This window comes from Trachinotus anak, unplaced genomic scaffold (genome assembly GCF_046630095.1).
Source record: "Trachinotus anak isolate AG129_WGS33_773 ecotype Australia unplaced genomic scaffold, CSIRO_AGI_Tana_v1 ptg000032l, whole genome shotgun sequence".
Taxonomy (NCBI): domain Eukaryota; kingdom Metazoa; phylum Chordata; class Actinopteri; order Carangiformes; family Carangidae; genus Trachinotus; species Trachinotus anak.
This window is the reverse complement of record NW_027273883.1, coordinates 3,780,281-3,806,072: the sequence shown is the minus strand read 5'-3', so window position 1 is coordinate 3,806,072 and position 25,792 is coordinate 3,780,281. Positions and strand designations below refer to the sequence as shown.

The 25,792-nt window shown below is 42.0% G+C and overlaps 1 protein-coding gene across 2 annotated transcripts in view; it reads left to right on the top strand.

Annotated features, from left to right (window-relative positions):
* Positions 1-25,792, top strand: part of syngap1b (synaptic Ras GTPase activating protein 1b) — a 145,213-nt gene that overhangs the window by 13,350 nt on the left and 106,071 nt on the right. For both annotated transcript variants that reach the window (XM_071468722.1, XM_071468723.1), the window contains one exon: positions 24,775-25,115. In XM_071468722.1, coding sequence (XP_071324823.1) covers positions 24,775-25,115 — 341 coding nt within the window. The remainder of the gene's footprint in view (positions 1-24,774; positions 25,116-25,792) is intronic.

Here is a 25,792-nt window from a genome sequence, read left to right as displayed (position 1 = left end):
CACACGATTTGAGTATTTTTCTACTGTATCAGGCCACAACCAGGCATGTTACTTCACTGAAGAGATGAGCCATTATTTAAAGGTATTAATTATCAGATTTCAAATTCTGTGTGTAAGAGAAAAATGTTCATTTTAATACTGAATGTCGTGTGTGTGTGTGTGTGTGTGTGTGTGTGTGTGTGTGTGTGTGTCTGTGTGTGTAAGCTTGATCCAGTCAGAGCAGTTATGGGCTTTCTGGATTGGATTTAATGTAATAGAGCAAGAGTGTAAGACTGTTGTTTTTGATTAACAGCTGTGTCAAGCAGGTAGGAATGGATGGTGATGAGAAGGGCTTGCAGGATGCCAAAACCACACTTTTAATTTTGTGTTCTCACTTCACTCTCACGTTTAAATTTGGAAATTGCAAGCCCCGTGCAAGAGCATCTAATATTTACTAGTGTCATTTAACAACAGAAGGAAACAAATGCTCCTATCCAAAGAGCACTGCATGGAAGAGGCCATTTTTGGCAATCTAATAGTCTTTGTAATCCAAAGGAGAATTGATAACCCAGTGCTCCCATTGTGTTCAGAGTTGTAAAGATTGCTGTCTTTAAGGGTAGAAGTTGTCCAGTCACAGATAGAAATGCATCATCTCCTGTCCCTCATTTGCAAGAAATATGAAGTTAAACGATCTCATCTGGTAAATTTTCCGTGCAGTATTTGCACACACAGCCTTGTGCAAACAACATTACTGACATTTTCTAACTGCTCTCACTTCTGGCACACGCTGCCATTATTTCTGGGTGAAAGGTTGCCGTGCAGATGCTACAACCCAAGTGGTTTGCCACCATGCCATGACCCCCCCAGGTCCTGGAGCCTGGCTTTATGTAACACATGCAATTGGATGGAAAATGAACATATAACACGACTATTGTGTGCTAGGTTGTTTTTTCTCTCACGGGATATAAGAAGTTTGCACTCAAAAGGGTAAAAGAACGCTGTAAGTGGCAAGTGCTGGACTGAGAATTAACATGCACTGCATTGCTAACATATTGTTCAGTCAGCACTTTACACCTGGATTAACACTGCTACAGCCTTGTGTGAGGTTTTATTAATTACCGTTTTACATCAAGGTCAGAGAGAGGGCTAACGCGCAAGACCAGATTTAAAATGAGTCAAATTGAATGTAGTGGCCCAGTAGGGATTTTTAAAAAAGCCAATAACTGCAGGATAAACTGGCATGTTTTAGATCCCGGATGTCATCATAAACAAAGGGAAACAGAGGTTTGGTCCGCATTGATCTTGGACAGTTATTCCTGGGATGTCAGTTTGTGTCCAGGTCTCGTTTGCCTGTCTGTTCTCATCAGCAGTGTCCGCAGGCCACTGTCACTTCGGCTTGCAGGATGTATCACTGAAGAAAACATCTGATATGATAACAGGACTATTATCTGACTGGTTTAATCGAGGACGTGGTCGGATCTTTGAAGTGATGTCACCACCTCATCCAGCGAATAAACTCGCAGAGGGGAGAAGAGACGTGGAGTTAATACACTGTAGGGAAACAGGAAGAGCTGACTTGCATAAAATGAATGTCAAGCTGTCCCCCAAAGACAGAGCATGCACTTGGTACAAATGCAGTAATCTTCCAGCATATGCTCATTCTTGGACTGTATTTCTGCAACGCCAAAGAAAGAAGAAAATGACAAAACAGTTTGAGACAATGCATACATTTTTTTCTAACTCTGGGATTTGACTTGTTTATATCTTGCGGTTTAATTTTTTTTTTTTTTTTAAACCCTTTATTTATCCTAGGAGGTTTGCTGAGCATGACCATCCTGTTCCTTTTGAGCAAACCGCCCTGCTTCTCATTCATATAGTTACACATTCAGGCACTATGGACGTGCAGCTGCAGTGTTCCTCAGGTGATTACTGAGCGGCCCTGCTGGGGTTTAGCCGCCTTGCCCAGTTGATCGTTGTCGGTGAGGGAGAGGAGAGCATCTGTCACTTACAGCACCCACCAAGACGTTTTTCTAGCAGGCTCACAGATTTGAACCGGCAAAACTTTCAGTCACAAGCGCCCTTCTCAGACCCTCCAGGGATGGAAGAGTGTTACATGTTCACTCGCCATGAATTCAGAGTGAAGATGTGAACTAATGGATTCTGGCAGGAATGGCTGCTGTGCACTGGAAGCCCGCTGCTTATGTTTTGTTTGTAGGGAAGGCGGATGCTCTTCCATTGGAGGTATATGTCCATTCATGTTAGAGGCAGAGCGGAGCAGTTGGAGACGCCTGAGGTGAGCTGGCAGTGACATCATTTCATGGTGTCTGACATCATCAGTAACAGAAATGGGAATGAGGGAATGAGTTCACAGTGACACGTGTCTGTGTCCACATAAACACAGATACACACTGGATAGCTGATGTCTTACACACCTATATGCTGGCTGCTAGAACAGTCTCTCACACACACACACACACACACACACACACACACACACACACACACACACACACACACACACACACACACACACACACACATAGGCAGAAAGACATACGTTTCTGAATGAACTTATTTACACTTTAAAGCAGCTATAATCAGTGTTTTTGATGATAAAGTATCAAACAACAAAGTGAAAATGTGACATTGTCAGAGGAGTTGCTCATAGTGATGAACCAACAGACAATTATAGCTCTAATCTGCAGCTTCCCTCAGCTTTATAGAGCTTTATAGCAAATTTCAGCTCATTGTTAAGCTGTCCGGCCCACAACTTTACTGTCTGGTTCACTGTCACTGCTCTCATAGCATCGTTGTCAAACGCAGCAGACAGCTGTTTTCATCAAAACGCTGCAGACTCCCTGCTCAGCACCAAACAATAAAGAGACACAGTTAGAGAGGAGCTGGTGAACATAGTGGAACATTTAGCAGCTAAAGAGACAGATGCTTCCCTCGGGAGCTGGTGGAGACCAAAAACAGAGCTAACACAGAGTGAATATTGGATTTAAAGTGATCATGTGAACATAAAAATGACTCCAAATGAATGATGTTTGCTAAGAAGTTCACAATATCAACTTCAAAGTTGATGATGTGTCAATGTTGTGTTCATAACTTCTTCTTGTTGCCCACAGGGGGCAACAAAGATCAGTTACTGCAGGTTTCAGTAAAGTTCAGGTTTAGTTTCAAGTTAGGTCTATCAACTTTAAATTAAATCATATTGCAATATCATAACTGAAATAATTGGAACACAAAATTAATAATATAGCAATTATATGTGATTTGATCAAACTGATTATCAATCAGTTGTCTTTCCATGAAGCCCAAATGAAAAAAATCACTGGTTCAAACTCCTCAAATGTGAATATTTTCTTTTACTTTCAATGTAACTCAATATTAATATGTAAATTTGACATATTAGCCTATGATGGGTGTTTTTTACCCTAAAATGTATAGATATAACATTAGAATGTTTTAAAATAATAAGCTATAGAAATAAATGCAATAGATAAAAAAACAACTGAAGAGAAAAACAATAAAAGATGAAATAGCAGGAAAGCGCTGTAAGGAAATGCTATGCTAAGGTTATGTCAATTAGATAGTAAAGATATTAACATATTGTGTTTGTCCCAGTAGATAATACCAAGCAAATTGTAATCAAAACAAAAAAATCACTTGTTTAAAGGTTTTGTTTTAAGTACAAAGAGTTTTATATTATACAATGCAAAACAGTGGAGCAGAGTTCACCGAATGTCATACGTATTGGAATATAAATTGATAATAAAAAAATGTTTTAATGTCATGATGTTGATTTCAAATAATTTTTTGTGCCCAGCTACTTATTTTCTTTACTGTAATCTGGCAGCCACTGGACAAACACACACACAGAAAGACATGCAAACAAGCTCTGTAATCCTTGAGGAACACACAACGGCTGCAACAACCTTAAATAAATAATTTGTGAGTGCAATGAAACAAACATGTGGCTCCTTTTGCAGTGAATATTTCCTTCAATGACACAAATCACCCTCACATTGTTTCACTTATCAAAAATAAAAGGTCCTTAGTTACAATACTGACAGTGTGTAAAGGTGACTGTAGAGGACCTTCTCCCTTCAGCTTCAGCATTTGTGTTCTAGCAGCTGAACTACTGCTTTACCCATTCATGTAATTTTTAAATGTGCGTGTGTGAGTCTGTGAGAACACGTGTGTATTTGCTAATGTCAGAGTATCTCGTGTAGTTTTTTTTTTTTTTTTTTTTTTTTTTTTTGTGCACGAATGTGCGTTAGTAAGTTTGTGTTTTCTCCCCTGGGTTCATGTGAGTGTAAAAACTAGAAACACCAGCTCTTCCTGTACAGAAACACCAGATGAATGATGTGATCTTTTATTAATTTCATCTGCTGCAACAAATCTCCCTCAACCGCGCGTGGATGTGGATGTGGATGTGGATGTGGATGTGGATGTGGATGTGGATGTGGATGTGGATGTGGATGTGGATGTGGATGAAGTCAAGGAGACAGGTTCAGAGGCTCGGTAGGAGGAGGAGGAGGAGCAGGAGGTGGTACCTACTATTTCGCACTCTTGGCATATGTGTGTGTGTGTGTGTGTGTGTGTGTGCGGTTCATGCGCCATGTACTCGCTGAAAGGTGAGCTGTGAAGAACGAGCGAATGTGTTATCCCTGCTGACAGATGTACGCGAGAATAAACCATATTTTTGTCTCATACACCAATGGGTCTGAAGGCGCCGAAGTTAATGGAGTTCTCAAGCATGTGCACTGATGAACTTTTATGGGAAGTGACAGTACAGTGACAGTATGCCATGTAGTCATGAATAGCTAAGAACTGTGGAGTGGGTTAATGTCTCAAGAGGATGTTAAACTTCCACAGGTCTTTCTCATTGGTTGCCTGTTGTTGTGATGCGACATCTTAGGGACTAGGGCTGCACGAGATCCAAAAAAATCATATTGCGATTATTTTGGCAGATATGATTGTGATATGAGTCACGATTTCAGTTGGAATGATTGTTTTTCCATTTTGTATTTACCGAAAATTTTTAAACATGATGATGATGATGATGATGATGTGATTTTCGTTGGGGCTTATACCAATATTTCCTTACATCTGAAGAATATGATTTGTAGGCCGGAGCATCTCTGTAGCACCACAACGCTAATGTTGTACAATGTTGTATATTATTTATTTTTACCTTTCATACATATACATATTACATATTACCTTTGACAAAAATAGGAGCTCCCGTGATTTTTTTGTACTTTGCAATATTGTGATTTCAATTATATTTTGCTTAATTGTGCAGCCCTAGAAATAATATTTATGTTTAGTTTAGAGTCTATGGTCGGAGGTACAATAGGCTTCTGTTAACTACACCAGAACCCTTTACACTGGAGTAGTCAAACGTTAAAAGAGTGACACCTGTCTTAACTGATGTTGTTTTCATTTTCACAGAACAAAACTGGTCAAATTTATTAAAAAAAAAAAAGATCAGCAAGCACCAAGCACAACAAGCCAATCCTCACATAATAATAAGTCCAGGCACACTTTCTTCAGAGGGCTCCCAATAGGTAAATTTAATCAAGTGCATCGATGTTTCAGCTCATGGGATCAAAATGTTAGTGAGATGAATGTAATCTCCAGTATCTGTCTATGAGGAGCATGTTGAACACAGTGTGCAGCTCTTATCTGAAGCATCCTGCCAGTGAAGAAATACTGGCTGCTCATTCAGCTGAGAGAAGGGCCAGGTGGAACAAACCGTGTCGGTCTGATGGTCTTCAACTCATCACTGCCAAACAAGGATGGAGGATCTGAAAGATGATACTCATATTTCTACACTGAACCTGCGGATAGGCGATCGTTTATGCCCATATCCACTGCCTTAACATTCGATTTTTATACAAAAAAAACAAACAAACAAAAAAAAAAACATAAGCTCTCAAGGCCAGATGTGCCTTCCAGTCAATCTTTGGCTCACATCCTGTGTTGAATTAAAGTCTGATTTACTGAGACAGCAGCTAATTATGCGAATGGAGCTGAGATTCAGACTGACTTCAGGGTGCAAGGTGCAGTTCATACATCTGCAGAATCGAAATGTTGTCAATTTGTTGAAAATACAAGTTGCTGATGAAGTATTATTTCAATTGAGACTGTCCTCCTGTGAAAAAAAAACAAGCCCATAGGTCGTCTTTGCAGCAGGTTATTATGACCCATAGTTATGATTTGTTGTAAATAGTAATGATGACAGGAGCAAAGGGAAAAGTGCGGCGACGTAGTTTACAGAGCGACAAAGTGCAGGTCAGGAGGAGGTTGGGGTGGATGGATGAATATGACACAGGAGAGCGGTGTTCGATTCCCATGTGAAAGTAGCAGTTTATGTTGTTTCTATTATCCATGACCGTTCCTAAAAGTTAACCACATTGCTATTATTGTAACCATGACAACAAAGATCGTTGAACGCTGAGGAATTACTTATTTTAACCCAAACCACAATCTTTTCTTAAACCCAACCAAGCCATGACTGTTATCATAGTAACCATGGTGACGAAGGTATGTAAGCTGCTCTCGGTACAGTCTGTGTGTTTATTACTGTAGCCATGACAACCAAAGTCCAATACGCCTGCTGCCATATGGATGCTATTTCAGGAGACGCTCCTAGTGGTTGTATCAGAGCTGTTCAGGTTGGAGGACTGGTTGTTCCAAACTGATTGACAATGATCAAAGTTTAATATAATTAAACTCTGAGAAAAGTATAGTATGGTTGTAGTAAAGTCAAGTAATGTTTCTTTTTTTAAAGTTTTGTAAAACTGATGCAACAGACATCATTAAACGTGTTTATAGGGAAATGGAAATGTCATCGAATGGCGAAATAAGGTGCACAGGTTACAGCAGCGTATCTCACAGGACAGCAGTCACTATCAATCAACAGGTTCACTGCACAGCACAGCTCCATCAGGTCCTCCAGACCAAACCACAACATACGACCTGACGAGCCGCTGAGCAGAAACCACACACATCACTGCTGAGAAATAAATCACTTCTATGATTTGTCGGTGTTATGGTTAAGGTCTGGTTATGTTAAGACGCGAAAACAACTGTACCACCATGGTTTGGGTTAAAAGTTAAGGCTCCCTGGTTGTCATGGTTACAATAATAACCACTTAGTCAAGGTTAGGTAACAATTGTGGTCACTTGTGGTAAACTTACTGTATGAAGGTCTGGCTCACTAACTGAAACAGCTGATGCTGCTGTTTTCTTTGGAGGATCCACAACTTCCTGCCATCGCTTTGTTTTCTACAGAGGCCACATGGGCATTTATAACTATCCTCTTTTTATTTCTTATAAGCAGTTATTTTTGTATATTCACCGTTTGTGTGCTGTCATTAAGATTTATATAGTCTACAGGTTAAAACTGAGAATCCAGGCTGGTCTGCCACTTTGATAAATAACACATTTCTTGTGGCAGAATGTTTGAAGAGAGGTACAAAAGATTTAGTAAATCTGGTCCTCAGTGTTATTCACAAAATTATATTCTTGTCAGGCTCTAAAAAAGGATTTAGACTTGGGGTTACTAAAACTCCATTGAACCCACACTAATGAAATTCTTTTTTTGTAGGTTGGCACATCCTTAAGGCAGAATGACCCACCTTAGCTTTTCAGCTGTAGAACAAATTTTACTTACATAAAGTGTCTGCTGTGCAGAGTCAAAATTAATTAAGAGCAAATTTACAAAACATATTGGTCAATTACATGAATACATAAAATAACATTATGATGTCTACCTTACACAGTTGTGTAGCTATAGTGAGAGAGGAGCCCGCGGCTGTCAGGACTTGTCACTTGACCCAGGATACACAGCTGCACAAAGGGACATGAGCCATGGTTGTAGTGGAATTACTAATGACACTTTTCCTTCCTCCACTACTTCTATAAAGTTCTACTACAGTTAGTACAGTCTTTTTCATAAAGGTCTTTGAACTGCTCCCTTGACTTTGGGATCATCTCCTACCCCCCAGTTTCTCCGTCTGTCCATCATCCAGAGCAACATGACTTAAGGTGTGTTATGAGTGAGAAGTTTCAGCGACAACCCTTTGGGTAATAAGACAATGACACAGTTCCTAGTCTATCTCTGGATTGAGGACAGATGACTATAATTGTTCTTTATCTCTTAGGAACAGCTTGGCTCGACCCGCTTTCAATCAGCATGGAGACATCAAAGAGAGAAACACAAACACACAGGGGTCAGGGCACGAGGAGCATGACTTGCAAGTGACGCTACGCTAACACAGTTGTGGTTCAGCTTCATGTCCTGCTTCAGAAAATGTGTTTTATCAAAGAAAACATTGTATCATACATGTACAGAAGACTTGTCAAACACATACAATGCATTCTATATGGAGCATAACAGGTGAGGGGAGGTGCCGCCCGAAGCCTTTGAGCAACTGGGTACAGAACATGCACTTACACCTTAAGAGCCACCATCAGAGAGGGGAAACTTAACCAACTATTATACTGATCAAAAGATTTTTATTTAACAGAAAGAGCAAATTTAACAACACAAACAATAAGGGAATCAGAAAGTTTAGATGTAAAGACTTGGAAGCAGGTCTGTGCACAAGAGCCCTGCAGGGAGAACAGTGTTGAACGAATATGTATTATTGTGATGGACAACAGTCCATGTTTTTCCATGTGTTTCTCTGCAATATGAAGCTTAAAATTTGTGATAGACTGATTAATTGATACCAGACATTCTGAGAGAACTGGCATCGGCCACTGCCTGTCCACACGATCAACAAAACGTGTGTGGCATTTAAGTAATAGTGTTTTTGTTTTTTTATGGGGGGGGGGAGAGAGAACAGTAGGGAGTGACAGGAAAGGGGCAGAGAGGGGGGAATGATACGCAGGAAAGAGTCGGGCTGGTCGGGGGTCGAACTGGCACTCGGCTGCTAAGAGCATCAGCACTCATGTGGTACGCGCCCTCACCACTCAGCTGTCAGGTCGCCCCAGAGTTATCGTGTTTTTTATTTATTTATTTGTTTATTTCTGTTACAGTTTAGCTCTTTGGTAAATTTTGGACATTTTCTGTAATTTAAAATAGGTAGAACGCAGAGTGCAGATCTACAAACACAAACACATTTTGCACATTTATTTGCACATTTTCAAATATTTCTTCTAACACAAATGTTAATTTACGTTCAGCAATTTTACGTCTCATTTGTTGTTAATATTAAATTGTGTTATCAGACAGCATCATGTTTACATATCATATCAGATCTCTAAATATTGGCATATCAGTCGACCACTACTTAAAATGTAAAGGCTTCAACTGAAGCAGGCTGTGTGGTAGCTCAAAGAGGATTATTAGAAACTTATTTGTATGTTTGAACCAGCTGTACTAGTCAGGAGCAGATAGTAGACCAATTTTAAATGTATCCATCATCCACATACTGGTAAGGTCAGCAGTCTTGTTTCCTTGCTTCTGTGGATAAAGTAGTAGATATTATAGGATATTATGACTCTTAAGTTTGGAAGTTAAGCGCCTCAAAAGAAATACTGTGGTCTATTTTTACAAATTGGAGACACAAAGTGATTAAAGGGGATGTACACATGCAAAGGCAACTTTTAGGGATTTTATGGCCAGATGTGTTTGTGCATCTGTGCAGAGGGAAAAACAGGTAAAAAAATGCGTATGTCATCACTAGCTGTGTAGTAGCATCTATGCTCTGTGCTTCACGGCACCTGCAGATGTCAGCAACAGCAACAAGAGAAGTTATTTTGTCTTGCTTGAGGAATTTCTATCAGTCAGATTGTTATTTGTTGCAAACAAATCATGCACAGACAGTTTGTAAGAGACCCTGGATTCTAAATACAATTTAACAGTTATATTACCATAATAATGGCATTTCAGGGTTGGAATATAGCTGCTGCTGATAATTTGGTGGTGTTAATGAGGTTTGTTCTAGTGCATCGACTTCAGTGTGCAAACACACAGGTAAACACACAAAATCATGAGTTTCCGCCGTTATTTTTCCAGGAAAATGGGAGCAGATTATAGTGAGAATTATACCAGGATCTCAATCCCCAGTATTCAACTTGTACTTTTTCTGTATGTATCAACTTTCCTCATCATCACAATAGTAGTTTCTTCCTCTCCAGCTGAAACTTTTTGAGAGGGCCTCAGTCTTATGTGTCTCAGCCAAACAGTGGTTGATTGGCTCCGCTGGTCTGCTTCGGAGAAATGTTGATGAAAATGCATGACTGTGTGTTCGAGGGGCTTTGGCTGAACTTTAGAGTGCTGACTAGAAATAAGTAGCTTCATAACAGTGGCATTTTATATCCTGTCTGCTGAAGCGGCAGCAGTGTTACTGCTACAGCTGGTTTAAATGAGCCATTGGCCAGTTGCACCTTTCTTCTGGTTGCCACTAAACATTAAACAGATGCAAAAGAATTTAAAACTACACAAAGTTAGACAGCAATATTTGATATGTTCTTGTAAGTCTGTGTGAGCAGAAACACACACAAGCAAACATTCATCTTTATTTTCTCCTCTCAGCACCCTGAATATCACCTTCACAGCCGGATGGAGAGGCAGAAGAGAGAAATGTCCAGCGTCTCATTTTCCCCCCACAGCGTTTATTTATTCATACCCCAAGTGAAAAGGGCCTGAAAAGAGCAACCTGGAGAGTTTCCTGTGTAGCCTGTCAAACTTTTTAGAGCAAAATGCAGGAGAGATTGAAAGTCAGAGAGAGATAAAAAAAAAAAAAAAAAAAGATGGTAGACCGGTTATGGGAGAGAACATGAGAGTGCGGGAGTGTAAGAGTGAAAATTGCAGGGTGTGAGAGGGAATGAGTGTATCAGAGAGAGACTGAGTTTCAATCCGACCAGCTTTTGTGAGCTCTCACATGCGGAACTGTACCAAAATTAATTTCTGAAAAAAAAGAAAAGTTTTTACCGATTCTTGAAACCTCATTCCCACTTCTCCCTATGGAAGATAAAAAGTGAATGATGCCTCGATTACGACACAGACTTGGCAAGAACAACCCACAATGTGTTGTTCAGTGTAGGCGTACAACAGCAACCTACAAACGCAGCCTGGGCGCTCTGATGTCTTTACATACCCGCTCCCCCTGACCTTACAGAAATATATGATACTTCTCCTGAATGAGGTGCTTATTTTGTGTTAATGACCATTAGCTCCTACATTATTGTTTTGCATGTCATGCATTGCTCCCTCCCAAGTCTGTCATTGGCGGAGGCAGATAAATTCTTCAAAGGAATCCATTTTTTCCTCATGTTTATCGACAGGCAGGAAAATGCAAGATGCGCTTCGGCATGTACCCGATCACCCGTTTGAAAAGTTTGCAAGAAAAGATTTACTTGACATTTTGGTAGCGACGTTGCTAAAATGAACGAGTTGGAGTTAAAAGACATTAGGTAAAGTGGAGGAAAGATGTGAGCAGAGGATGAGGGAGAGAGTGCGAGCAAAAGAGAGAGAGAGAGGCAGAGAGAGTTGTGGGAGTGAGTGTAGTGAGTGGGAGCCTGAGAGCGAGAGTGCAGTAGAGAGGGAGATTGTGAGAGAGGGCTACTGTACAGATATAACAGGCGAACCCAACTTTGCTGTTGGCCAAAGCCTGAATGGCCTCAAGCTGCTTCTGTCATTCACCGGTATTTACTTGAAAGCTGAGTGAGCGTCCGTCCCATTCACAATCTGGGGGGAAATCCTCACCGCGTTGGAATTTTTTGCATCGACTGTTCAGTTCCTGAGACATTTACATTGATTTTTCACAATTAATTCAAACATTTGTGCGTCTTGTTCTCCGTAGTTAAGCGTCTTTGTCGTGTGGAATATGGTCAAGATTTCTCTCAAAGGTTGTGAATAAGTCGCATTCAGATTTATGCAAGTAAATGCAAATGTATGACAGAGACATCTTGAGGCTGTTTGCGCTGCCACTGGCCGCAGTTTTCATGCCACACAAGTGATGAAAATGGAAGAACACCAAAGCACCAAACACAAAAGTTGAACAGATGGAGTCTTTTGTATTTATTGCTCATTGTGTAGTTATTATTAGTGATCTGTTAATCCGTACATGTGTGCCTACATTTGTTTGATTTAATTAAAGCCAATTGGAGTTGAAAGTTTTCACAAGAATTTAAATTTGGCACTGAGATGAAAACGTGTGTTTAGAGAAAGAAGGTGAAGGCCACATAAAAGAAAAGGAGAGATCTGACTGAAAGTCAGGTAGATACATTTGGAGATAGATTTGGAGAGGCTGAGAAAACATCACAGAGATCTAGAAATAAAAATAGACTAACCGAGGGTGAGAGAAGATGGAGGAGTGAGAGGGAATGGGAGAGAGGTGAATGGTAAAAATGTGATTCTAGGACAGATAATTAAGTTTTTTTTTAATCCCAGGAAGAGGAATGTTGAGGATGAAAGGGTGGAAGAGTGACAGTGTGGAATACAAAAGGCACAGAGGTAGAGATAAAAGATTTTCAGGAAGGTAAAAAAAACAGGCCACATCCAGGAAAAAGGAGCCAGAGAAGACAGAGAGGGAGCCAGAGAGCGCAGGGCTGGGGGGAGCTGAAAAACAGATTGGCAGAAGGAGGAGGCACGAGATGGAGGGGAGAGGAGGGGAGGAGAGGGGAGGAGAGGGGGCTGGCAGGAGTGCGTGCAGAAAGTTGAACTTCATTGGGATTCATGGCGGGATGATGCTCCCCCCCTAGATATGTTGCATTTTGGTTTTTATCCCCGAGGTCAGCTCATGTATAGAGCTGACATCCACAGTATATCTGTTCACTTCTCTTTATTGTCAAAGGACAAAGTCCCGTCTCAAAACGATACTGACATACCATGCTGAGGGAGTCAGTGACTGCTGTAATGTTCCTTCCTCCATCTGAAAAGATTCAGGACATAATCCGCAGTCTTCAAATGTTCACTGCAAAGATGCATTGTAAAGGTCAGCCAAAGCTACAATGACGGGTCAACAGTCTGAAGCAGCCAAATCACGTGGGCACTGTCCAAAGCTATGGTCTCTTTGATATGAATTTCCCATCTTGTGTTTCCCTGGAGAATATTTCCTTGCTTAGAAGTGGCAGCGAGATATTTCCTGGTAGTTGCACGAAGGTTTGTTGCAGGTGTTGTGTTGATGTTTGTTTTCCCACTGATTTAGTTTCCCTTCACTGTTGTCTTTTACAGTAAGTTTGTGGCTTGTCCGTAATCACAACCAGTCATTTTTTGCAGTAATTAACCTCAACCAAACTTCAGGGAAAAATGACCTGGTTATTTCTGCAATGCTTAACCATAACCAGACCTAAGCCTTTACTCCAACTGCAGAAGGCAGATTTGACACAAGACTGGGACACAACATTAGTGATAAACCTAAACATGGCTGCCAGGATGAAGATACCTGCTTGATTTGGCTGAAGCCTCAAATGAGCTTCAGCTGAACTTCAGGATGCAATGGATAATGGATTTTGTCCCCCGTTGCTAAAGGTGTCAGCATGCTTCAAACATTTGTGTTTGTCAGTTCATCAAACAGCATCTGAACCCCTCTCTCCCCATTACTTTCTTACGTCAGTATTCAGGGTTCTGTGTTAGACAACCTCTTGTAACTTTCAGCCCACGGCAATCTGAAAATCAGGCCCTCTTCACACAGCGATTGGCCAGGTGTGCAAAGGTGAGGAAGAACGCTAGCAGTGAATTTTTCTTTACTTCTGTTGTTTCATTCTGTGTACTACTACTTCCATCACTTTTCTGTGTGAACAACCATGAATTCCTTTGAGGATACACTCTCCGAAAGTGTGCACAGTTGTACCCGTTTCATCTCGTCCTTCATGACAGCAGGCTTTTTTTGCGCCGCCTCTGAGTGTGGCCATTCATAACAGATGAAAACTCTTCTGCCTTCAGAAGTGGTCGGGCGACATGTTGCAAGGAATGATTTGTTTTCCGGCATACCCCTGCCTTTACAGTGTGGTTATGCTAGGAGGATATCACAGTCAGTATGGAGAGGAGGAGTGATCACTGCCACCAGTAACTCTCAGCTTACATCTGGCTTGTGACGATTGTATTAAGTCAGAGTTGGAAGAATCATCCAAGGTACGGCCACTGTGAGTGTAAAAATACAGATTAATTCCTGCGGAGCCTTACACTGATGGTAAATTTGGTACCTTTTGATGTGTTTGACAATGTTGCAGAGCTTGGATTACTGCATACATACTCAGTGCCAACTTACGCTCATGGTGTGTGTGTATATATAGTTAGAGATGGAAAGAGAAAAGGAGAGGGGGAGGGATGGAGAGACAGAAACAGAGAGTAAGAGAGAGTGAGAGGGAGCTACAAGTCAGTATTTCATGGATGGCTGTGTTGCTATGGGAACAAGATGTGGGCTCCCTATTCCCAAAAAAGTGTCCTCCTTCCTTCCTCCCTTCCTTCCCTCTTTCCCTCTCTCTGTCTCTCATCACTTCATTTATCTCTCCTCTTCTTCACGGCATCCACAGCATCTGCACCTCTCTCTCCTCTTCCCTTTCCCCCCGATCACTTCCCACCACATGCCTCCTCTCTCCTCTCTCTCTCTCTCTCTCTCTCTCTCTCTCTCTCTCTCTCTCTCTCTCTCTCTCTCTCTCTCTCTCTCTCTCTCTCTCATCCTCTCCTGTCATCCATCTTTTCCCCGCCCACTCATTCACCTCTCTCTCTCTCTGTTCATTCTCTCGCTCTCCTCTACTTCACTCTTCCCCATTTTTCCTCTCTGTCCCTCTGTCCTCCCCTCTCTGTCTCTCGCTTTCCATCCCTCTTTTTCCCCTGTCTCTCCGATCTCTCTGTCTCTTTAACACTCACTTATATTCTATTCTTTTCTCGGTTGTCATGGCAATAGGCTGGGGGCGTGAGGGAGCGAGCGCGAGCAAGCGAGCGGGAGTGGGTGTTTCGGAAGTGACATCTCTTGGGCAGTAACCTTGTTTCCTGTGTGGTGGAGTTGGGGGCGGATTCAAGGCGCTAGCAGCGCAGCAACAGTGACGCCGTGTGGACGCTTTGGGTGAGCAATGGGGAACCCGGGACGCGCCGCGCGAGGGCTGGGTGAATGATCTGATAGGTGAGAATACTCTCTCTCCATCTCTCCCACTCTTTTTTTTTTTTCTCTCTGTCACACACACGTACATACAGTATACACACACGCACACACGCACACACACTTGGACCCCCATCCTCCCGTCTTGTCATCTGACTTCCCTCCTTCATGGTTGAAGTGGATTCATTGTAGAAGGTGTAATTAAAAATGGATCTAAGCTTTTGCCTGGGTTCACACAGTAGGCTGACTGTTTGCGAAAAGCAGGTACATACATACATACACGGACACATTACCTTAGATTTCCATGTGCTGTAGTGTAATTGTACAGGAAGTCTACCTTGTGCACTAACGACATCATGGCTGCAGCGAGAAGGAAACGGGTTTCAGAAGCCGGATGTTTCAGCTCTGTAGTAGCCCCAATGAAAGCGTAGTATGGAGGGGAGGTAGGTGCAATTCTGAGGGAGGGTGGGATGGGGATGTTCACACAGGGGAGAAGTCCAATGTACAAATGTTTTAAGTTGTAATCTGTGGGTATAATTTACAACTGTATTAATCGATCGTTTCGACCACTTGGGGGCAGAGGAAATCCACAGCAAACTGAAAAACGTTCACCTCTGACGTACACAGTATTTCCACCTTATCATGTTTCTGTAGCTACACACCAACAACCAGTTGCCTAACTACACATCCAGCTGACCCGGAGCGACATTAACATGCACTCGAAGTCGTGTTTCCAGCCACATGATGCATGTAAGTCCAACTTTCACTCTTCTTTTAGCGCTGCTTTGGTCTCCGAATACTACAGATACAAATATGTGGCTTTTAGCAGCTCCACTATGTTCACCAGCTTGTTACTAACCTAGTCTGTTTTCCATTTGTAGCTGGGCAGGTAGTGCATCGTCTATTATAGCTTTTTTTGCTGGAAATCACATTAATGAAAGGGAACATTTAGGCTGAAAAACCAAAACAATGAGGCTAAAAAGTAGGAATGCAACGATCCAAATTTAGATCGGTATCAGCTCTGATGCTGACCTTTCTGAGCGGATGAGCTGTCGGACCAGGGCACTTTAAATACAGTTTCTTTTGTCACTATAAAATTGAGCGTTTCTTGTCTCGGTCACATTAGTTCAGTCATGCAGTTTTTAGTTCCACACCAATCCTTGGCCTCATCTGCCCTTACATTAAAATGATGATGAATGAGCTGTAGGCACTGAAGTTTACGGATTTTAAATTTGAGGTAAAGAGAGAATCGGTATGAACTGATGCCCAGGACTGAGGGACTGGAACAATATCAGGAGAGAAAAGGTTAGATGGGCTCATTTTTACCAATAAGATAGCCTTGGTGCAGAGTCATGTGGTGATTCTTCATTGGTTGGTCATTATTAATGACATAGACGTTTGATCCATTGTTAATGTAAGAACATTCATAAGATTGGTATTAAATGGTCTGCACTTATATAGCGCTTTTCTGGTCTTATCGATCACTCAAAGCGCTTTACAATATCTTGTCACATTCACTCACACAATCATACATCACCCACACACACTGAGGGAACAGCCACTGGGGGCAATTTAGGGTTCAGTATCTCGCCCAAGGACACTTAGACATGTGGACTGGAGGAGCCAGGGATCGAACCACCGACCGCCTGATTGGTGGACGCCCTGCTCTACCTCCTGAGTAAAAGGAGGTAAGAGGTAGATTTAACCTGCTACTTTGGCACACCTACATAAAGACACAGTGTGGGCATCACGGAGGGACTCAACACAGCCTCATAAATGTACATAAATGGGGATGAACACACATAGTCATGAAAAAGCTAATGCGGTTCAGATCTTGTTTTCAGAAAGGATTAAATGCCATTGCCACAACACTGCACAGCATGGCTGTATAAGTAGTGTCAGCAGACAGGCCTCCTATTTTAATGCATTGTTGCTCCAAGTCATGAGTTTGTTCCTTCTTGCAGCACAGTTGAAAAAGATGTGAAGACACATCTACCCTCAGGCCTGGGTAATATGAAGAATGGCAGCGTCGTTCTGTTTCTGCATTGGATCATCCCACTCTAATGTCAAGTTACAGCAGGGAGAGTAATGATCTGCTGTTCAGGACATTAACTATTGGTGCAATACACCACTGATTATTACACATCGATAGTAAAAAAATAAAATACAGACACTGAATAAAAATAAACTAAGAACAACATAGGATAAAGATACTACCGTATTATTTGGGTGATTGATTGTGGGCTTCGTGTGTGTCATTTCACCTAAACTGACAACTATCAGAACTATGGTTTGCTGTTGTGTCAAAGCACAGGCAGGCTAAGGAAAATGCAAACTACCATCAGTTTTAGCAAGAATTGTAGAAACAGGTGTTTAAGTGGTGTGTACACTTTATAATGTGATCATTAAAATGACATTAAGTAATCTGCTGTAACTGCAGCAACACCAGTACAACTTATCTCTTGCTCAGGCCTGGCACTGCCTCCGACTGCACCCGCACCCCTGAGTGATGGTGGCCTGTAATTGGCACAAATAAAGTCACATTCTCACAACAGAGATGCCTAATTAAGGTCAGATCTGTCAGAAATGCAGATGTAGCGCCGTGATTCAAAATGCTGTAAAAAAAAAACAACAAAAAAACACTGTCGCTGTCATTTTCTTAGTTGAGAAATTGGTCGACCGCTTCCTCCTCGAGCTTTTTTGTGGAGTCGTCGTGTTGTAGGAGACGGTGAGATTGTGAGCACTTTAAATTTGCAGAGGCTGGATATTGAATTTTGAAAGCCAGAGGTCTCACCACCTTGTGAGGTAATCATTGAGTAATTGGTATTGATCAACAAACCTATCAACCCCCCACAGATATATTTAGGTAATTTTGTACTATGGAGCGGAAAAATTATACTGATTATTTTTTTAATAAAGCAAAGCCTGATTTTTGAATGTAGGTTTTCATTGATTTTTTTGCTGCATGCTCATACCAATCTCTTACCATGGCCAAAACGGCTGTAAGTCAATGAGCTGGAGTTTCTCCTTTGCAGCATACAGCGGGAATTGAGGCCATGACCGATGTGCTTGTTCAGCAAGAAGCCTCGTACTTCCGGGCCTCTGACCCCACTGCTGACACTTGACATCCCCCTTGACTCAGCACTGACAGCTGTCTACTGTACTCCACATATGCACCACTCTGACTCACAGCTTCTCAAAGTGCAGCACTGCATCTGTTCTCGCCGCCGCCTATATATATATATATATATATTCACCCTTGGCGAAATCACATCTGTATTCCATTGCAATATTTCCCAGTGATCCATGCGAAGGCAATAATATGTGATGCTGGTGCAGCTGAGGTCACAGTAATGACATGTGCACTGTGTGGTGCCTTCTTGCTTAGAAAGTAAGATGCTTTGGTTCGCCATGCTTGCAGGAGTACATTATCTGCCCTGGGCGGCCTGGGGATATTGCGAGCTTTATTTTTAGTGCTGTTTTGGAGCTCAGCGATGTGTGTAAATCAACATTGGGCCTGTTGGGTTCCAGTAATGACAACGTTGACTAAGGCTGACCAGTCATCCGATTGGTGCATGGCCGTCTTCTTTGTAAACTGCTAAGGATGGCAGAAAACGGAAAAGAGCCCACAGAGAGAGGGAAGGAGTGAGAGAGAGAGAGAGAGAGAGAGAGAGGAGAGAACAAAGGCAGAGTGAGGAGAATATAGAGAACAGACTGTAGAGAGCGAATGAAAAGACAGAGTGAGGTAGAGGAAGATGAGCGGAGAAAAGAAGCATCTCAGCATTTCTGCTTGTGCCAAACCATTACAGTATATTCATGCAACGCAGAGCCGCGCCTGTGCACCCTGTACGTACGAACAGACAGACAGGAGAATGAGTCTACTCATTGAAATTCTGTCCACTGCGCTTCACAGGCCCTTAATAGGCAGCCTCGGGGGTGGAGAGGTAGGCCTACAGTAGAGTAGTGCAGATTGGGCTGCGGATGACTCACGCTGCTATCCCCCAGTGGATATCTTAGAATCATGACTTTGCTCTGCACGGTTGGAAAGTTTGGATTCGAGGGCTTAGGTGGTTTTTGGAGAAAGGGAGAGCACGGCACACAGTGCTGTATCTCCCCGAGGACTTGTGATAATGACCAACGGTTCTCAGTGTACTCACTCAGCATCAATCATATCTGCTTTTACAGTTCAGCTTTAAAATCGACACAGAATAACAAGCATTTCATAAGAAGAGTGGAATAAGTCAGTGATAGATCAGCATAACTGCCTGTTCCCTCATATTCATAAAATGTATGAGAGGTGTTAATGTCTAAAAAAATGATATTTTGTTTTATGCAAGCTATAGCATTTTTTCAATTTCCCTTTGTAGCAAAAATATTTTGCCATGTAGCCTTTGATGATAAGATATCCAATAAACCTGCTGTGCAACATAACAACTCAGCATATTAAAAGAGTATAAAACCTTCATCTTTAAGTGTTCTTTTTCAGCTGTGGAAATGTTGGGATGAGACACACCCACCCCAATAATAATCTTGAAAATATGTCACATAATACTCTACGATAGTCAGCCAATAAGATAGAAATCTGACTTCCATAAGCATCACTTGGATTTTAGTATTCAGACCCTTTGCTCAGTGCTTAGTTGAAGCACCTTCGGCAGTGATTACAGCCTCCCGTCTTCCTGGGTATGATGCGACAAGCTTTGCACACCTGGATTTGGGGATTTTCTTCCATTCTTCTCTGCAGATCCTCTCATTTTTAGGTCTCTCCAGAGATGTTCGATTTGGTTCAAGTCAGGGCTCTGATGGCTGAGCCACTCGAGGACATTCACAGAGTTGTTCTTGGGACACCCCTGCCTTGTCTTGGCTGTGTGTCCTGAGCTCTCTGGACCAGATTCAGTTTTCCCTCAACCTTGACCAGTTCCTCTGTCCCTGTCACTGAAAAACAGCCCCACAGCATGATGCAGCCACCACCGTGCTTCACTGTTGGGCGACGAGCAATACCTGGTTTCCTCTAGACATGACGCTGTGAATTGAGGCCACACAGTTCAATCTTGGTTTCAGCAGAGCAGAGAGTCTTGTTTCTCACAATCTTTAGCTGCTTTTGTCTAAACTCCAAGTTGCTTTTATTCGTCTTTCATCGAGGAGAAGCTTCTGTGTGGCCACTCGCCATCGAGCCCCGATCAGTGGAGTGCTGCAGTCATGGTTGTCCATCTGGAAGCTTCTCCCATCTCCACACAGCATCTCTGGAGCTCAGCCACAGTGACCATCAGGTTCTTGTTCACCTATTTTACCAAGGCCCTTCTCTCCAGTTGCTCAGTTTGGTGGGGTGGCCAGCTATAGGAAGACTCCTGGTTGTTGGGAACCTCCAGTGCAGCAGAAATGTCTTTGTAGCTGCAACACAGTGCTGTCGCTGTAGGCTGTTCCTTCGATTTCATGGCTTTTTGCGCTGATATGCATTGTGAGCTGCGTGACCTTATATAGACAGATGTGTGCCTTTCTAAATCCTGTCCAGTCATTTGAATTAGCCACATGTGGACCCTAACCAACATGTACAAACAGCTTTTTCTGAGTTTTTCCTTTTTTAATAAATTTGCAAAAATTGCTAAAATTCTGGTCTTGCTCTGTCATTACTGGGTATTTACTGCTGATTGATGAAGAAAAAAAATAATTTGAATAATTTTTTTCATACAAGGTTGCAACATAGCAAAGTGAAGGGGTCTGAATACTTTGAATGCACTGTGGGTGTGTGTTGTGGGTTTTTACAGTGGTAAGAGAGGGGGTGGGAATTGTAATTTAAGTCATTTTTAAAGCACAAATGTCAAACACTGAACGGTCCCAGATTCTCAAATGTGAGAATTTGCTGCTTTTTTCAGCCTTACATTATAGTAAACTGAATATTTTTAGGGTTTGTTCTATTGGTTGAACAAACCAGAACAAACATCTGATGACATCATCTTGTGCCTTGTGGTGATGATGTGGTGGTGAATCTCTTTCACTGTTTTCTAATAGATCAAATGAATTAATCCAAAAATAACTGCAATGAAGATAATTGTTAGTGGAAACTCTAGAAAGCCCTGTTATAAAACTGTTCTACGGGGAAAAAAATCATATAAGATAAAAAATAAATCGGGCAGCTGTCAAAAATCCTGTATATGTCTTTTTATTTTTACTCCACATGTCGCTTTAATGTTGTAAAAACTGCTCAGACACAAAGGCTTGGCGGAGGCTATCATGACCCTTTAATGCAGCCCGATCACAGTGGCCTGTATTTATGGCCTCAAGTTTCTGTCCACTCAAATTATTCATGTTACATCATATTATTTTTTCTAAATTTGCTACTCTGTGCTACTCTGCGTGCATATATATGTGTATATGTCCAGCTTTGCAGGCTTGAACAAAATGGTAATGGAGCGTTTAAAGTGGTCACCCACCATCAGAGAGGCCCCAGATTTGATTCCACTCCATCATCCATATGTCTGAATGACGTGCCCTTAATCAAGACCCCCAGACCGCTCCCTCCACTGGTGTGAGGAAAATGATGTGACCTCCACAGTTTTCATGTTTTTTCACAATCCACTTTCCCGTGCTCCACTCCCTTTTCCAGTCCTTGAATCGTCCATATTAATTAGCTGTGCTTGTTTAGAGGCTCATCTATATTTCAGCAGCTTGATTCATAATTCAAACAGGAACCTGAAAGATCAACTGAGTTGTTATTTTTCCATAATTAGATGGTTGCCTGTTGTGCTTTTCCACTCTGACGGAGGATGGAGAAGCATTGAAGCCGTCAGCTCTCTGGCTTCCAGAGAAGTGATGATGCAGTAAAATAATCGGTTATGACAGGCTGGAGTGTTGCATTGTGGGCTGCATGTGACTCTGTCTGGCTCACTACAGAGAGAGCAGAGCCTCAGTCATTGTCAAATACTTGTATGTTTAAAATCATTGGTCACTGTCAGGGAGTGAAGTGTGAACTGGGGGTGATAAAGTGGGATCTGCTAATGTTGTGTGTCCTGCGTCCTTGTTGTACTCTTTGAAAATGTGTGTGTTTGTGTGCTGGCCTTGTAGTACAGCCTGTAGATGCTGGAAGTGTGAATGTGGCTTTTCCTTGGTGCAGGAGGTGCGAGCCGCTCTGGGAATGTTACTTAAACTGACTCACAGGCTGCAGAGGTCTGTCTTAACTTGTTTACCCCAGGATCTAGTTTTAAAAATCAGGCTGAGATCAGCTGTTGTTGTTTATGTTATCAGCTGCTGGATCTCCTGGACCAGGATATGAAATCGTGATGCCAGCGGAGAGGTGATACCGTCATCTTTTTTTGTTTTGACTATCAAGCAGTTTTAAACAAGTACAATTGATTAAGCCTGTTGGCAATGTGTGTGAAGACGGTGCATTGTGGCGAGCTTGTTTCACTAGACTGTTTGTCGACGAGGAGAGGGTCTTTGAATTCCAGCATCAGACGGGATAAAGTGAGAGAACCACCTCAAGACGTTTGCTTTTGTATCCGTGGCTGAAAACTAAAATGCTCAGCGGTCTAATCTGAGGGATGTGGGAGACGCTGCTGTTGCCTCTTGCTTTATAGAAAAGAAAAAAAAATGACTAGAGTTTAAACAAAGATAATAAATAAGGAGTCTTTAAAGAGGGGTAAGGTCAATATGAAAGCAGCTGATCCATCAAGAGAGGCCCTTTAGATGCAGAGAGTGAGTGGGATGAATAAGTTACAGAGAAAGAGATGAGGCAGAGGTGTAAAGATGGAAAAATCTTTGTAATGCACTTTTATTCTATATTATACTGAGTAGCATTGACTGTTTAAATGAATTCAATTTTAAGGGAAAACAAAGCTTGGACAGATTCTGGTTATACTATAAAAGCATGGATGCAACATTAGTCTGTGTCCATGGTCCTTAAAACACAAGTAAACAGTGCAATAAGGCCAGAAAACTTGGACAGCTGCAAAGAAAGAAAAGACAAAGTGCCTCATTTACCAAAGGTCCTCAGCTGCACATTTAAGACCAAGTCAAACGGCTACCTGGAAAAAAATCCATATTAATGTCTCCAATACTGTGTGATCAATTTCTTTAATTATCTGCAGCTCCGAGCCCTCAGATATCGTTTTCATCCACCACCCCACCACCCCACCCCACATATGCTTAAACGACCCTCATTGGGATCAGGGATAACGTCAAAGATAATTTTACCCCCACCGAGGAGGTTTCAGTTCAGTTTCTCTCTCTGTCTGTCAGCAGGATATCTCAGGAACCGAGGAACAGATTTGGTGGACAGGACGGCCTCGGGCCAAGGAACAGATGATTAGATTTTGGTGGTGAGCTGGATCTAGGACTTCTTCAATTAGGAAATTATCATTTTTAGCCGTGACTTTAAAACTAAAAGACACAGAGACTTTCAAATCCACAGAGCATGTTTGCAGAGTCACCATCAAGTGTCTTCGTCTCATGAATGAAGGGAGTTGAATCCAATGCTCATTCCTTCTTGGAATGTTTTGCAAGAGAAAACAAACAAACAAAAAAAGGTATTTACATTTTCATTTGCCTCAGGACTCGATGTTTAGTCCTAAAAGCTCCCTGTTGTTTTCTTTTCTTTTTGTCTGGTTTGTGTGAAGGGGATTGAGTTTAGGAAAACAGAATTAAGAATTAGAATTCATTCATTAAGAATCTCTAATTTCCCCTTGAGATTAATATAATCTTATATTACCTTATCTTATCTTATCAAATCTTATCTTACCTTAGGAAGGCCCCTCAGTTTGCTGGCTTTGCTTGTTTACACTGAACCAAACAAAGTCGGCATGATGTCGCCCCAGTGTGTGACTTCAGAGACCGTGGCACAGTGATGTGCAACGCAACAGTGTCGGCGTCGGGCCCATCACACCTGCTCTCGCTTTTGCACAGACGTTGGTCCGACTCAGTGACTTCCTCCGCTGCTGGCATAAAGACGGAACAACAATGCCCCCCCCCCGCCTTCTATGTTTGTATCTCAGCCAGGTGGAATAAAGATGCAACATTTCCGCTTTGAACAGGCTTTGGAAAAGGAGCTACAGAAAATTATGAAACGTGAACTAATTTGAGGTGTTTGAAGCCTTGTAGGTGTGGGTAACAAAAAAAAAAAAAAAGAATAAAAAAAAGGCTTTGAGTTGGACTGGAGCATTGTTGTATGTCCAACTCTTGTTCATGACTCATTTGACAACCAGTGTTTTGCCTCTTTCATGGATTGTGCACTCTGAGTTCTTCAGGTGACCATAACCAGCTGTGCAGATATGTTATTTTGTGTTGGCATTAACCTCCTTTCAGTTGTATTATTTGTGTGTGTGTGTGGAAAAAGCAAAATGTAATGGTGGTACTGGTGAATGCAAGACTTTATGTATTATTGTTGAATTCATTCATTGTGATTTTGCTTCTTCGACAGAATAGTTTGGACTTTTGGGAAGTGTGTTTATTCACTTTCTTGCAGTATAAATAAGAGGGGTTAAAGTCGGCCATCTTGTTTAACAAGTGCTGTAAATGATATAATAATGATAATAATATTTATTATTATCATTTAACACTTCAGGATAATGAAGTGCCTGGGTCCAGTAACGTCAGGTGGTGATGACACCTGATGCTGATGTCATGAGGCCAGACGTGCCACAGCATCACAACCCTCCTGCTGAGGATCCTGACTGACCTCTTTCCTCCCTCTCTCCCCTCCTTCACCCGCCTCTCCCGCTTCTCTCCTGTCCAGATGCAAGGTGTGCCGTCCCCCCCTCCTATCATCATCACCATCATCGCACCCACGCCCACTCCTTCCACGCTCCCTCCTACGACCGTCCTGCTCACGACCGTCCTGCCTACGACCGTCCCTCCTTCGACCGTCCTTCCTTCGACCGTCCTTCCTTCGACCGTCCCTCCTTCGACCGTCCCTCCTTCGACCGTCCCTCCTTCGACCGTCCCTCCTACAACCGCCCCTTGCCCGACCGCCCCATCTACGACCGACCCTCACACGACCGTCCACCCCACGACCATTGGAACCCCCGTCTCCGTGTGAGCTCCGGAAATCAGCTCTACATGTTGGACCAGGAGGAGGTATTGTACTCCACACACCAGGAATGCACTGATACTGATACTGATGCTGGTTTTGCAGGAGGGATGTCAGTGTGTGAGAGTATCACATAAGTATCACAAAACTTTAAAGGGGCATTTATCATGTGAGAGATGCAATAAAAATAACTAATATCCCAACCTCTGCACTGATAGGGACTTAAGCTCTCTTTGATTTAAAAAGTGGGCTATCTTTCACTTAATTTAATAACTAAGATATTTGTTAACTCTTGGTTATGAGCCAGTAAGAAGCTGGTTACAGAACCCCCGACCACTCACTTCAGAATATCTGGTTGGGGTTGAAAATGTTGTGTCTGAGTTTACCTGCCAACAGAAAAGTAAAAAATGAAATGAATGCTTCAAAAGTATATGTTTAAGACTCAATTATCCGATGCAGTTATTGAATACGAATAGCAGGTACTGTTTACATATACATCCCCTGTAATGTTCTGAATGAGAGTACATTCACATTACGCACTGCAGGAGGGTTGACTCTCTCGCTTTAAGTAAAAGCAGTTTAATATGTCACAGCTGAAACACTTAGAGCTGTTAAGTTATTATAGCTGATTACAATTTGTATCAACTTCTAAATTAGTAAGAAACCAAAATGCAAAAACCCAAAGTTCTGTGTCTTTAAAATCACTTGATAAAACATTTGTTGA